Below are 14,205 nucleotides of genomic sequence, written 5' to 3'. Positions count from 1 at the left end.
AGCGACCAGACCTTTGCCCAGCCCTGCGTGTTTATTGCCGGGTACTTGCTGGAAGGGGGCAGAAGATAAGACTCGGGGTGACTCCCAAGGCCTGAAGGGGGCTGAGTGGGCCGGGGGCTCCCAGAGGATAAACCCTAGGGATTGGCCGGTCTTCCTCGGAGTGGCAGTGAGAGCCGCGCTGCGTGGCGGAGCTCCACCACCGTCTCCTCATCTCTTTAAAGCCTCAAAATCAAATAAAACCACTACTACCGAGGCCTCAAGTTTCCACAGTTTTTGCCTGCTCTGAACCATTTACTTTGTTCAAAACTTCGTGGAATCCAAATTCTCTACTAGGCCTCCGAACCAAAATGAAGGAAAATCCCGTTTCATCTTGGGCTTCAGAGAACTGGGAGCGAAGTGATTGACGTCCTGCTCCTTTTGTCTGCTCCAGGGGCCTGGTTAGGTGCCTTTCTGGATGGGAGAGCAAAAGGTTCTCCATCCTGCCTCACAGTTATTCACCCCAAAACACCGCGAGTTCAGTTTTGAGACACAATGGATAGCTAAGATTAGCTCAGGCTGAGGCAGAGTGTTCAGGTACAGCAGTGAGGTCCAGCTACAGGCCCAGGAGGGGGTTTAGTGCACTGAAGGCATCCACTTTCCCAGAGATACATACATAGATAACCCCGCTCCCCAACCCCAAGAAAAGGCACCAAAGTGCTGCTGGATATTTTTAAAATCTGATAAAAAAAAAAAAAAAAGAAACGGGCAGAGAAAATACTAGGCAGTACAGGTTTTGAATTTTCTGAAGGGCTAACTCCGCTGCAGGCAATCCCACTCTGCCCCAGCTCTCCAGAGGTGGGTGGTGGTTTGGGGGCAGTGCCCTCTGGCCCCTTCCCAGCACCAAGAGGGAGGAAGTGGGGAGCTCTTTAACGGCTGGAGGACAGGAAGTATCTTATTTCTGGCCAACATTCATATTCCAGGATTTGCATGGGGAGGCCCCTCCAACCTCTCTCATTTGCTCTTTATCATGTTATATTTTTATTCAAAATACTGAGATGGCAGCTACTGGCTGTCACTCCTTCTATCAGGATTTCCCTCTGGGAGGAGGGCTGGACTGAGGGGCCAGCAGTTTCCAGACCATTCAAGAGTGTTATTACCCATCCCCTACCAGGAACCTGGTGGGGGCCGGAGGGTGTGCTGGTTCCCAGCCTGTTGCTGGCCTGGGTCGCTGTGGCTCCCTGGCTGAGAAAAGGAGATGGAAATCTTTTATAGTCTTAGACTCTTTGGAAAAACTGAAGAGACTATAGCCCTATGATGATGCACCTGAACACCCATATGTTTTGCATACCTTTCCAGGGGCTTTGTGGCTCCCTCCTACCCCCATCCCAAGAACCCAGGCCATGGATTCCAGTTAAAAAAATAAAATTCTCTGTATGGTGCCGAAGGACACCCCAAAGCCGTTCCCATAGATACCAGCTGTGTCTTTCCAAGGGCTCCCCAAAGGAGAAGTCAACTTTCAGAAGCTCAGCACGGACACCCATGGCCGGGGTGCTGGTGCCGCTCATACACTAACTAGCTGAGATGATGGTCACTCAGTGAGTAAAGGCCAGTTAGGCAACATTTCTTTTCACCCCCAAACGTTTTCCAAACATTTTTCCAAAAGCATGTTGATCTCCAAATTATTAAGAAAATTGATGGCCATGCTGGAGGGTTTAGAGATAGCTTCTCCCCACTCCCTTTCTTCCTTGAAGATAAAGCAGAGTTCTAGCATAACTGGAGGGGGGGCTGGACAATTTGGATGGTGAGAGAAGGCAGTGTAGACACAGACGCAGAACACAAGATCCTTAAACAAAAATTGAGACCCTCTTCCATTTTGTGAGAGTCGCAAGAATAAATATTTCTGGGACTTCCTGGCCCGTCTCCCTTCACGGGGTTCATTACGGGGCGGGGAGGGAGGAGACAGTCTCGGAGAAGTTAGAGGTGCCAGAAGCCGAGTTCCTAGACCCCAGCTGGATTTTTTTTTTTTTTTTTTTTTTTTTTTCCTATTTCTGGCGGCGGGCGGCTGGGGAAGCAGCTCTGTGGTTTCCCAGCGGGTGAGGCCGAGAAAGAAACCGACCTCTAGGCGGCGCCCTGGCGTTGAGTCCGCGCTGAACAAGATTCTCGCGCAGCTCTGCGTCCCGCGCCGGGTGAAGAGGCCTGTTCCCGCAGGCGCTCGGGACTCGGCCTGGAGCTGGCCGCCGGCATGTCGCCTTTGGCGCCCTCTGCCAACCAAGAGAAACACGGTTAAATGAGTGCGCTGGGACAGAAATCCACAGCTAATTACGGCCCCATCCGCCCCCGCCCCCTGGCCCTTACCTCCTAACCCCATCTCCGACGCTAGGGAGCCTTCCACAGCCCGAATCTCCTTTGATCTCCCCAGCAGCAGGCTAGAGGGCAGCGCCATCATCTTTAACCCCCTCCCCCAGCTTGCAAAAGAAGACACTGAGGTCCGAAGGAATTAAGTGATTAGCCCAAGATCAGAGCAGCTATTAAAAGTGGTGAAGCAGGGCTGGAGGAGGAGCCCTCTATTCCAAGGGGAATGTTCTTTATCCGAAATTACCATAACGATTCACCCCCTCAAAACGTGTCTTTCTTGTAAGCAAAATTCATCTCCAGAAAGGCAGCTTTTTGGTGTTTTCTATGTTGGACGTTTGGCGTTTCTTGAATTTCAAATTTGTGGAGGCCCATAAGAAAACTGGAGGCGGACATAGGGACAGCTGGGCCAGGATTCAGAGCCAGGACAAATCCAGTCCCCTCTCTTCCAATAAATGCTAACTCCTCACTTATGACCTCCCTAGCTGCACAACCCTGGCCAAGTGCCTTAGGCCCCAAGGTGCCCAGATGAAGACCTACTGGACAGGGAAGTTGAGAAGTGCGAACACTTTGTGAAAGAGGCTCAACAACTAAGAGAAGCTGCCAGCAACAGGACTGCTCCGCAGTCCCCAAACCAGGGGTGTTAGGGCCAGTCAGGCCACTCTCCTACTTGACCCAAATAGGGCCTCTTTGTTAAATTCTTGTGGAGCAAGGAAAGAGAGGTCTTGTTCTGGAATGAGCCCCTCAGAGACGTCCAGGGCCTAGGAAGAGCAGGATAGGAGAAACCAGAGTCCCTCTTCCCCTTCCCCTGTGGCAGAGATGCCATTTTATACTGCAGAGCCCTCTGAGAGACATTTCTGCAGTTATTCCTAAAACAGAGGCGCCAGAGAATCACCTGCGGAGGAAGAAGGGAAGAAGAGGAGGGACAGGCTGCTGGGACCAGGCAGCAAAGGACAGGCACCTACTATGGGGCAGACTATGATGGGTGCCTGCTGGGATCTGCAGTCCCACAAGAGGTGCATTTCCCAGCCGGGCACGAGCTCTTGAGGATGCCTAATTACCCAGCGCACATCTGGAGCAGCTGCGCCCTCGGACACATTATTTCGCTCCAACCCCTATTTTCATTCCGGAGGTTGAGTCATAAAAGACTCTAGAGGCAGAATAAAGTCAGGTCTGTGTGTGTCAGCATTCCTGTGTGTGAGTGTGTGTGTGAATATGTGCACGTCCGGGGCGACGTCTGTGCATCTCACTGTGATTGCCCAATGGATTCGCTAAAGTTAAGGGGAAAAAATGGAGCAACATCAGGCGAATTCAACTGCGAACATACTGTCAGCCTCATTATCCGCCCATTTCAAGGGAAAGCATTTGGGTCTTGGAATTAGCCAGTTAATTGCCTCACTTCTTTGTTCACTTTAGGGCAGGAGAAACTATCTGCATCCTATTAAAGCATTCTATATTTCAAAACTTTAAGATCTCCTCATTCTCAATTTTCTTTATTTCTATCTTTATAACACTTGAGCACTCAGATCTGCCCGTATCTCTCTCTCTCTCTCACATACACACACACACATACACACATGTGTTTCATGCTTGAAAAATAACTTAGTTTCTGCATCTGTAAAATCTGGTGTCTTAACTCTTAAAGTTAATGTAAGGATTAATTAATGTACTATGATTTACTATGTGTCTAGCATTTAGCACAATACCTGGTGCACAGGCAGCATTTAGTAAATAGTAACTACTAATAACAAGGAGGAGGAAGAAAAGAAAAGAGGAGGGGGAAAATGGGAATAGGAGGTGAGTGGCAAGGAGGAAATCTGCTTTGTTCACAGAGAGCCGGCCTAGGACAGAGTGTGTGTGTCTCAGCTGTATATGTATAACATATTCTCTTGACTTAGAGCAATGTCTATAAAAGCAAGGCCCCTTGGACCCCTTGACCTGCAACTACCTCTTCAATAAGGTACAGACAATTGGGGCAATTATCTGGCTCATTTCAGGTTCAAACTCCCTTTAGCCTGAAGTATCTGGATCTCACAGGGGAAAGGTCTGAGAAGTGGTGACTTGTATTCCTTTGACTTTTCAAGGAGTTCTTTCCTTTGCTGTGGTGAGCACGGTCCTGCCTTAGACAATGGGTAGACAAGAAATAGGGGGCCAGGAAGCTGGAATTAAACAGAACATCTGAGAAATGCTTGACAAAAACCAGGTCTTACCTACTTCCTGGGTACCCAGGAGGCGGCCCTGAAGTTCTCCATGCACTCGCCTCAGAGGACCACCGCCCCACTGAAAGAAGTCACAGGCTTTTGCCTGCTGGGGACTTTCATTCCACATTCAGCAATCATTTCCTGAGCGCCTACTGTGCCCAGCACTGGGCTGAGCTCTGGGGCTTCAGCAGGGCTACACCCTACCAGTTAGCAGTGCTGATGTGGCAGCCAGCAAGAGGTCTTGGCTCCTAGAAACAAGTCCAGGACACAAGAAAGGGGACAAGCCTGCTGGGCAAAAACTTCTGGCCAATAGCAGCACTGCCTTTTCAGGGCCAAAGTCCTAATGTAGGGGCGGAGCCAGAAGGTCGGGAGCACCCACTTCCAACTGTCTATCAGAAAAAGGCCAACTCCACGGTGCAGGGCCCAGTGCAGGGAGGGGTGGGGCAGGCAAAGAGATGGCTAGAGGCTCCTGACCCTCAGTCGGAAGTTTCTGAGAACACCAATTAGCTTTCTTTAATTAGTAAAGTAAGGAGCAAATGAGCATATATTTCTTCTGCTCTGATTAAAAGCATTTAGGTCAGGTTTTCACAGCCAGGATTATCCAGTTTAAGCTGTCCCAAGAAGAGAATTGTTTATTTTTTTCTTTGCATTTTCAGGCAGGGGTCTGAATACTATTAGCCAACCATTGGTTTCTTGTCACAGCCTCGAACTGCTGGGCAGGTGGGTGGTGGTTGTGCAGCGCAGAGAGGGGCAACCAGAAATGAGTTGGAGTCTTTCCTGTGCCAAGTCACATTTGTTTGAAATGTATAGACAATTGAGGAGCAGCTAGGAGGGCTTGGGTTTGGAGTATAAGTATGTTTGGAGGGGGAGGGTACAATTAGCCAGATAATTTCCAGTTATCCTAATTTGTCTTAATGTAGTCCTCGAAAAATGAAGTTTATTTACTTCCCAGACCCCAAAGAAGCCTGATTTTTCTCCTGGGAGATTTAGCTTGGTCAATTCACACAGGTGGGGAGACGGCCAGGAAACTTAATAGGCTGGGGAAGAACAGCTAAGTCCTTCTTTACAGTCTGTGTCTAAACAGGCCACAACCCATGAGGCTGGACGTAATTAGGAGGTCCCCCAGGATAGTCAGGGGTCACATGCTGTTTATCTCTTACAAACAAGGTTACTAAAATATTAGGGAGCAAATCCTTCCCCTTTAAGTCCAGCATTTGATATTCCCTAGCCTCTAACCTTGGCTAAATCAGCCCCAAGTAGAGCTGGGGTCCCTGAGGAAAAGTAGTAAGTGAGTCAATAAGGGACACATAGGAACATTCTATTGCCCAATCCCCATTTGCTTGACTTACAGACAGCTTTAGTTAGGAGGCTGTTTCCAGATAGTCTTCCCTTTCAGGAGTTCTGGTATGGTTTTAAGTGCCTGGGAAGCTGCTTAAGCCTGATTTCCTTCCATTGCACTTCCAACCGCTGGCCAGTCCAAGATCAGCTTTCCCCAGCAAAGCTCTTCCCACGTTCTCAGGCTCCCAGCTGCTGGGAAGGAAAGATTGACTCCCACTGGGAGACCAGACCCTACAGGTAATGGTGGGGAGAGGACACTGCCACTGGAGTGTTTTTAAAGGTGAAGGTTGACCTGGCAAAATGGAGATGTCAGCCAAGAGAAAGGGTGAAGAGCTACGTAAACTGACTATATTTGGCCTCAGCATTTCCCAGACACCAGCTCCTTTGATCTATCCAAATTGTAGTTCTTAACTTGGTGTCTCAGGAGACTGAAACTCTCTGACATTGTGGGATTTGGTGAGTACTACATAAGTGCATTTTTTTTTTCTGGGTAGAGGGGAATCAATATTGTTCATCAAAATTTAAATTATCATATCAGGGAGCGGCCTCCCAAAATGTTATGAACCTCTCATCCACCATTCTTATACAACCAACCAAAAACGTAATGCAGAGGGAGGTGGTGTAATAGACTTGGGTATCTAACAAGACAAATTAAAAGGACAAACAATTTCTTGTTCCACAAGGTTGAATAGACACTGTCACCTGGACTTCCTGGAACACTAGGCACCAGGTCGCAGGTGCTGGGGACTCTTGGACTGAGACCAGGCAGGCCACAACACGCAGTCACTACCTCCTCCGTATTTGCCTTTTCAGACAAGGAGTATGCAAGGTCTCTGTGTCTCTAATCAAAGTGATATGGAGCTTTTATCCACTGGGGCCTGGACCTTCTGCCATTTGCCACCTTGTCCAAAGCCATCTCATACCGAAAGAGAATTGAACGTTTCAGGAAACACTTCCCCTTTGCAAATGCCCTTCTCTTGGGGAATGGGTATAGTGTCCAAATCTCCAGCTCCCACCATTTCCAACCAGCCCTGAGGAACTGTCTGAGACCCCAGAGCCCAGAGACCATCAGTGGGGGCCAACAGCCATGACCTTTGAGTTTTCTTGGCCGCTGGGTCACAAAAAGGGTGCAAGAGGCAGCTGGACAGGTAGACAGAAGTAGGCACAAAGAAAGGGGCCCTGGACGGCTGTCAGAGAAAAGACGGAGAATGACAAAGAGAGAAGTGAAGTAGCTGGACTGGAGGCGGAAACTGGAGCGCAGCAGGCAGGTGGAGTGGCCAAAACCCGCGTGCTAAGAAGAGCCCAGAGGGGCGGCAGAGGCGGCCAGGCGCGTCTCCGTTCCCCATCTTTACGCTGGGGTTAATGACCTCCTCAGCGCCCCCTCGTCCCAAACCACCCAATTACAACTCCTCAGGCTCCTTAATACTCTGATTAATTGGCTGGTTCGGGCGGATGGAGGTGCTCCTCTGCTGGGGACCTGGCGGGGTTTCGCTAGATCATTTGTTAATTGTGGGAAGGAAGGTCGCATTCGGGGAGAGGAAATCCAGGGCTGGAAAAGTGGGTGAACGGCGCTGGCGCAGGAGGCCAGGAGGCAGCAGATGAACTGTTCGTTAGGACCAGCGAGGTAGTCGGGAGCGCTGAGATTCAGAGACTAGGACCCACTCCCTCTCTGAGCAGCAAATCGGGAAGAAGACGCTCATTCGGTAAGGGCGAGGGAGCCCTGCAAGGCGCCCCACCCCGGGCTCGGTCTATCCGCACGCCAAGATCCCGCTTGGGGCGAGGCGCTGGGTCAGCGTTTAGAGCCACTCCCTGAGCTGGTGGCTGGATATAGCCTCCCTATCACACCTCATCTTCCCCCTTCCCCGACGGCGGAGGTTGTGAATCTACAGGCCCTTGACGTTGAGGCATCGGAGGGCGCACCTTTGTAATTGTGGCCTCACTTCGCCCCTTAAGTACCGCTTCCGGGCGCCGAGGCTGGATATGAAAGCCCGGTTCCTAATCCTCTGCTTTGGCCCGCTCCTCCGGACTACTGGGACTCCAACCTAGGCCCTCCCCAGTTTCCATCACTGCGGCGCCAACCCGAGGCTGGGCTGTCTGCGAGAGGGAGCTGAAGGCGCGCGGAATCCCGAGGTGCCGCTGACCCTGCTCTCAACGCTGACTCTGCGGCTCCCGCCCGGCCACCTCCCTATGGAGCAGACTTCCTCTTCTCCTGCTCACAGCAGGGAGGCAGTAGCGGAGCCGGTCAGCAGCTTGCACCGAGTTCTTCACTCTGCGCCCAGCCCCGGGACACAGGTGCAGATCGCCAGCGGAGCACTGCGGAGTGCTAGCCGTCGTGCACTAGGGAATCCTAGACGGAGGACTTGGTCCATTCCACGCAGTCCCAGGCAGGTCCGCAGCGGAGGGACTCAGCGGTCTCCAACCCCTGGTCGCGACTTCCGCGACCCTCCACCCCCCGAAGAGACCTGGTCCCACGGAGCTGTCCCCCTAGGAGCCGCAGCGGGAATAGCAAGGCAAAGGGGACCACTCAGCCCCCAGGAGGAGCCCAGAAGCGAGAAGGTTGCTGCGGGGAGCCTCTGGTTCCCTCTGGTTAACCTTGGAGCCCAGGAGCTCCCTGGACCAAGGAGTGAACAGACCTGAGGAAGAGGTAAGAAGAGGTTTAACGAGTAAAAATTTGGACTGTCTAGTCTTATATTGCTTTAAAGCATGAGGAATTTGGGCACTGACTTCTATCTCCTTAAAGGAGTTTCTGGCGTTCTGGCCAGTCCTTGCGTGTCTGCACCCAGCGCCATCAACAATTTAAGGAGGAACTTTTCTGGGTGGTTGAGGCTTTAGAGTTCATAGTTACCTTTTAAAAAATCATTACTGTTACTTAATATCTAGGTTATTTTGGACTAAGCCCCCACCTTCGCTCCAGCCGAAATTCAGCCTTTAACAGTACTAGAGAGTGCTTCAAAAGAGGAGGGCTGTGGAAGAAGCGATTCAGACGGCCCCAAGAGGGGTGATGGGAAAGAGTGGGGGCTTTGGCTTTAATGATCTCTGCAAGTTAAAGGCTATTATTCCTATAACTGCAGCTGGGGAAAGGGCAGAGGAGGCAAGGATGGAAAGTGGGCTGAGGGTGGCCACTTTGGCATCTTCTTGAGAAAGGAGGCATTTGAATTCCCTGGCCCAACTAAAAGCTCTGAGATGCTTTTGCCATTTGCTTTACAGACAGTGGTGGCAAAGAAACACTGCCACCAGGGTGTTTTTAAAGGTGAAGGTTGACCTGGTAAGCACTGAGATCAGCTAAAGGAAAAAAAAAAGTAAAGACCCGCATTTGGTCTCAACATTTTCCAGACACAAACTTCTCTAATTAATCCAAATAGTTCTCAACCTGAAGTTCAAGGAATTTGAAATCCTCTGAAATTGTGGGATTTCACAGTTCTACAAGAAAGCTGTCACTTTCTGAGAAGCCCTGGGAGAGGAAGGAAGCAAGAGGAGGTACATGAGGAAAGGAGGTGAGAGGCCGCAGATCTAGCTGTCTAGACATTGAGCGCTGGACCCCCAAGCTCTGAAACTCAAGCTGACCCCATCTACACATTGCCAAACTGAGTGGAAAGTTGCAAGGCAGCCAAGGAGATAAATTGTATTTATTGCTTTAAGGATGAGTTTGGGTGCCTAAGCAGATTATAAATCTGGGTGTTTCCAGTATTTGTTTCTTTCTTTTGTTTCTGAGTTTTGGCCCAGAGTAGTTTCTGGGGCCTCTGGGGCAGTTAGGCAAGAGAGGGACTCAGACATCCAATCCCTTGATCTTGCCTTTACTTGGTGAAGAGCCCAAGGTTCCCCACTGGCAGGCAGGGTCAGAACCAAGTTGGCCCTAGGTCTTGCCCCAACCCCCCAGCCCTCAAGACTCCTTTCTCTGAGACCAGGCCTCTGGCCAAACTGCAGACTCCCTCCACACCTGGCCACTGGAATTAATGATGGCATTTTTGTCTTCTCCCATTTTTGAAAACTGCAGAAGCCCCAAATCCTTAGTCCCTCTTGAGGAAGGAGGTACCATTCAATCTTGAGGTGCTGGTGGGGAACTGTAGAATCAAATATCCTCTAAGCCTGTGAGGACAAGGTCTGCTAGGATGACTTGGTGTCAATTACAGTTCTGATTGCTGCCTGGATAGGTCAAATATTCCCTCCTTTCCCTCCTCATTCCTTCTGTTCAAGCCCAGAAAATTCACAGATTTTCTGTTTGGAGAGAGAGAAAAAAATGGGCAAAACCTGGGAGTAAAAGGAAGATGAGGGAGAAGAAAACTAGGGAGAGGAATCAATAGACTAAAATAACAAAACTCTCCAACCCAATAGCACTTTAAGCTTGACTTTTAATCTGGCCAGAAACAAAAAGAAGTTGGAGGCAGGGTGGGTAGGATGTGAAGTTCCCAGCCCCACAGATTCTCCTGTCCTCATGGGCTTGGTGCCTTCCCAGGTGGTGAGAACCCTGTCTGTTGTGGGGGTGGGAGGGATGTCCTGGGTCTTTCAAGTTGCAGTGTGGAGAGTAAGGCTCTTTCTAAGGGTCTCTGAGGTCTCCCACAACACCTTGCTTGGACTAGCAAAGCTTTTCTTTGCATTTCTTCTGGGGCAGTGTGTATGTGTATGCCTGTGTAGGGTGGTGTTCTAAACCACGGCAGAAGGTGAGCAATTCTCCTGGTGAGCCAAGGGCTATATGTTTGGAGTAGAGGAGGCTTCATCCTTTCTGAACTGGGGAAATGGGGACTTGGAGCCAAGTGCACCAGACTTTAGGGAAAGTGAGGACCTGCAGCTCCAAAAGGGAATTTGGAGGGAAGATCATATCAGGAACGGCTCCCCAGATTTGCTTCCTCAAAGGATTAGGGAAGTGCACTGAGAAAAGATAACTCAAGTCCTCTCCATTAGGCATCTTTGTGCTTCCATTTGTACTGGAAAGCACAGTCCTGGGCAGTCAGTTGCACATTCTGCCTCTGGTATGTGGAATATGTGAAATATACCAAGCAATGGTCTACTTTGGGAGGGAGGAGGCATATAGATGAAAATATGAATTTCCCTTGTACTGCCTTTATTATTGAGCACAATTGGGAGCACATAATTTCATGTTTCTTTTGCATGTCTGTATAAATCCTCAATCTTTAAACGGTGGTTAACTACTCCGAGAGGCACAGTTGCTGTCATATAAGATTCCTAGCCGACTCCTGCGGGTTACTAATTCCTGCCAGACTCTACAATACCCACGATGCACGATGCACACCCCTTTGTGCTTGCTTTTCTCTACATGCCTTTTCAAAGGCGAATAATTTTTGTATTGACCCATGAGTCAGTCCATACAGTTTGAAATCCTTTGGATGCCCTCTGCCTACTCCGATAAACAACAGGCCCCTCCACAAAAATGCACATGCCCTGTTTTTGTGAGTGTGAGTTTCAAATAAGATGGCGGCTCCTGGCATTCCTTAGATTCAGATGCACGGTCTCTCAGGCAGGAGGCTGCTCACAGTCCAGAGGGGAAGGAAACCTATGCGGCCCCCAAAAGCCAAAGCAAGAGACTCCCCCAAGTATTCTGCCCCTTCCACGCTAGGAGGCAGCTAGAGAGACAGCGCGCGGGAGAGATGATTCTGCACCTTGGGGACCTGGGGGCTTCTGTCCTAGACTAAGAGTTTCAGGCCAATTTCTAATTTCCATTAGGAAAAGTGGCCCTTCTTCCTTCCCAAGCGATTCCTCATCCCCAAAGCTGCTCAGGGTGGCTGGCCCATGCCTCTCTCATCGGCCTGGAATCCGGGGTTGTGAGCAGGAGGCCCAGGACGCAGGGCCTCAGGCTGGGCGGGGCACTGAGCACCCGGCTCTGGGGAGCCAGGGTTTCCGGTAGAACGAAGGGAGGCGACCCTTTTCCCCATACACAAACCTTCTCTTGGAGAGGTAGGGTCGGGTGCGAGCGTATGGGAAGGCCAAGGCGTTTTCGGGTGCGCCCCGAGGCCCCACCCGGGAAACTGCCTCGGTCTGGAGATCAAGGTTAAGCCGGTGGCCCTGGGTAGCCCACGCCTGCCACGGGCGGTCGGTCCTGAAAGCTTGGGCCACGGGGCTGTCCAGCTTGGAGAGAGGCCTTTCACGCCGCAGTCCCCAGCTGCGAGAGGAAGGGCTGCGCCCGCCTCCTCACCTACCTCTCGGAACCACGCCGTCCGCCGCGCGTCTTGGTAGACTGCAGGAGCCCAGGGCTTCTGGGGACTGTGACGGCGCCCAAGGCGAGGGATAAGGCGGCTCCGGGTCGCCGCCCTCTGTCCCCCCGCTCTGCGAGGCCTCTCGAGGCAGTGTCTGTGTCTGGGGCAGCGACGCCGACGGCGCTGGGGGCGCGAAGGGGCTCATGCTCCTGCGTCCCCCTGGCGCCAGTGAGTTGCGGGCGAGAACAGGGTCCGGGAGGGGGATTGGCGCGAGCGCTTCCTGCCTCCGCCCGGGCGGGGCTCGGCCGTCTCACCTGCCCCCACCCGCGGCGCCGTCGGATCCCAGAGCTGCTGGTGAGGAGATGGGCCTGGCGCACCGCGGGAAGGCCAGAGGCGCGGAGGAGCAGCGCCCAGATGGCCAGAGAGAGCAGAGAGAGAGAGAGAAGGGAGGGGGGAGAGAGAGAGACAGAGAGAGAGAGAGAGAGAATATAACAGGCAAGAGAGAGAAGCAGATCCAAGGGCGCGCCCAGAGAAACCATCAAATGCACAAATAGACAAAAGAGGTAGAGGAGAAAGCCGAGTCCCAGGGACTGAAAGAAGCCATGGGCGTCTGAAGCGAGCGACAAGTTATCCTTGGGAGTTGGAAATGTGAGAGGGAGGGGCGAGGCCGAAGGAGGCTGAGAAGGGAGGGGACGCTCACACCCTGGGCGGGAGGCGACTGATCCACACGTAGTGCTCCGTATCTGGAGAAAAAGAGAGCGCCTGACCCTCCTCCGCCCACCTCCGGCCCCAGCCGCAGCCCAGCAACTTCCCGCCATCCTCGGACACCGAGCTGCTCCTGCCTGGGGTTGTCCCACCGGGATGGCTGCACCAGGCTGAAGGCTGTCCCTCTACCTGCCTCCTTTTTTCTGTTCCTTGTGCCTTACATGGGTTCATTCCTATTCTGGGAACCCAGAGGGAACGACCTTGGCCAAGGTCAGAGAAGGAGCTTGAAAGTTTCACTTTCCATCTTAGCCCTCAGGACACCTTTGCGTTTTGGCCCTTCGTTAGCGTGTTATCCTGGAATTGCAGGCTCTTCTCTTTATTTCTGAGACCCAAATAGAGGTTCTAACCTCCCTACCATCAGTGAAACTATGACAAACAGTGGCATTCCTGGCTGGTTGATTTCTAAGGAGTGGCCCCCCTGCCTGACCTCAGCCCTGAGACCCTGCTTCCTCCTTGGCCTGCATGGGACTGGGGACACCCCCTCACAATCCAGTCCCTTCCTGCAGGTGGTTGTCCAGGGGGCAGGTAGAGAGTGCCTGAGATCTGGGTCCTAAGCCTGGCTCTGCCACTGACTTTGGCCCTCACCCCTTATCCTTTTAGGCCTCAGTTTTTTCCTCTGTAAAATGGGTAGAGTGGTTTTACAAGTGATTTTACCAAGTGAGAAGTGTGGAAATATCTAACTATAATTGTGGATTTGTCCATTTCTCCTTTCAATTCTATCATTTTTGGTGCTTCATGTATTTTTGAAGCTCTGTTATTAGGTGTGTACCACATTTAGGATTGATGTGCCTTCTTAGGTGTGTACCACATTTAGATTTAGGATTGATGTGTCCTTTTTCTTTTTCTTTCTTCTTCTCTTTTTTTTTTTTTTTTTTTTTTTTTTTTTTTTTTTTTTTTTTGAGATGGAGTCTTGATCCAGCCCAGACTGGAGTGCAGTGGTGCAATCTCGGCTTACTGCAACCTCCGCCTCCTGTGTTCAAGCGATTCTCCCACTTCAGCCTCCCAGCAGCTGGGACCACAGGCGTGTGCCACCACGCCCAGCTAATTTTTGTATTTTTAGTAGGGACGGGTTTTCACCACGTTAGTAGGGACGGGTTTTCACCATGCTGGCCAGGCTGGTCTTGACTCCTGACGTCAGGTGATCCGCCTTCCTCAGTCGCCTAAAGTGCTGGGATTAGAGGCATGAGCCACCGCGCCCAGCCATGATGTGTCTTCTTATCCTTTGCTTCTGCAGCCTCCTCTCATTTGCAGGTTCTGTTAAGCTTGAACTGCTGAGAGAAAATACATCCAAATGGGAATTTTATTCTATATCCACTTAAACATGAATGTAGAAGTATGACAAAACTAAATTTTGCTTCCAAAATGTTTTCTTTCTTTCTTCCCTTTTCTTTTTCTTTTTTTTTTTTTTTTTTTTTTTTTTT

At 51.1% G+C, this 14,205-nt stretch overlaps 1 protein-coding gene across 1 annotated transcript; it reads right to left on the bottom strand.

The window, feature by feature from the left end:
• Positions 1-1,242: 1,242 nt before the first annotated feature.
• On the bottom strand, positions 1,243-12,434 carry LOC111537538. Its single transcript, XM_023204379.3, has 2 exons — positions 12,023-12,434; positions 1,243-2,240 (listed from the first exon to the last, which is right to left on the bottom strand). The coding sequence occupies exons 1-2, from the start codon at positions 12,222-12,224 to the stop codon at positions 2,098-2,100; spliced, it is 345 nt and encodes a 114-aa protein (XP_023060147.1). The 5' UTR covers positions 12,225-12,434; the 3' UTR covers positions 1,243-2,097.
• Between the last annotated feature and the right edge of the window lie 1,771 nt (positions 12,435-14,205).

This window comes from Piliocolobus tephrosceles, chromosome 16 (assembly GCF_002776525.5).
Source record: "Piliocolobus tephrosceles isolate RC106 chromosome 16, ASM277652v3, whole genome shotgun sequence".
Taxonomy (NCBI): domain Eukaryota; kingdom Metazoa; phylum Chordata; class Mammalia; order Primates; family Cercopithecidae; genus Piliocolobus; species Piliocolobus tephrosceles.
Note: the sequence above shows the minus strand (reverse complement) of the source record. Positions and strands in the feature narration are given on the sequence as shown.

Excerpts from the sequence above, each read along its gene's own strand:
- LOC111537538 (XM_023204379.3), bottom strand. The coding sequence starts at position 12,224 with ATGAGCCCCTTCGCGCCCCCAGCGCCGTCGGCGTCGCTGCCCCAGACA. Across the intron at positions 2,241-12,022 it reads GGACGGCGTGGTTCCGAGAG|AGGGCGCCAAAGGCGACATG; the intron begins GTAGGTGAGGAG and ends CTTGGTTGGCAG.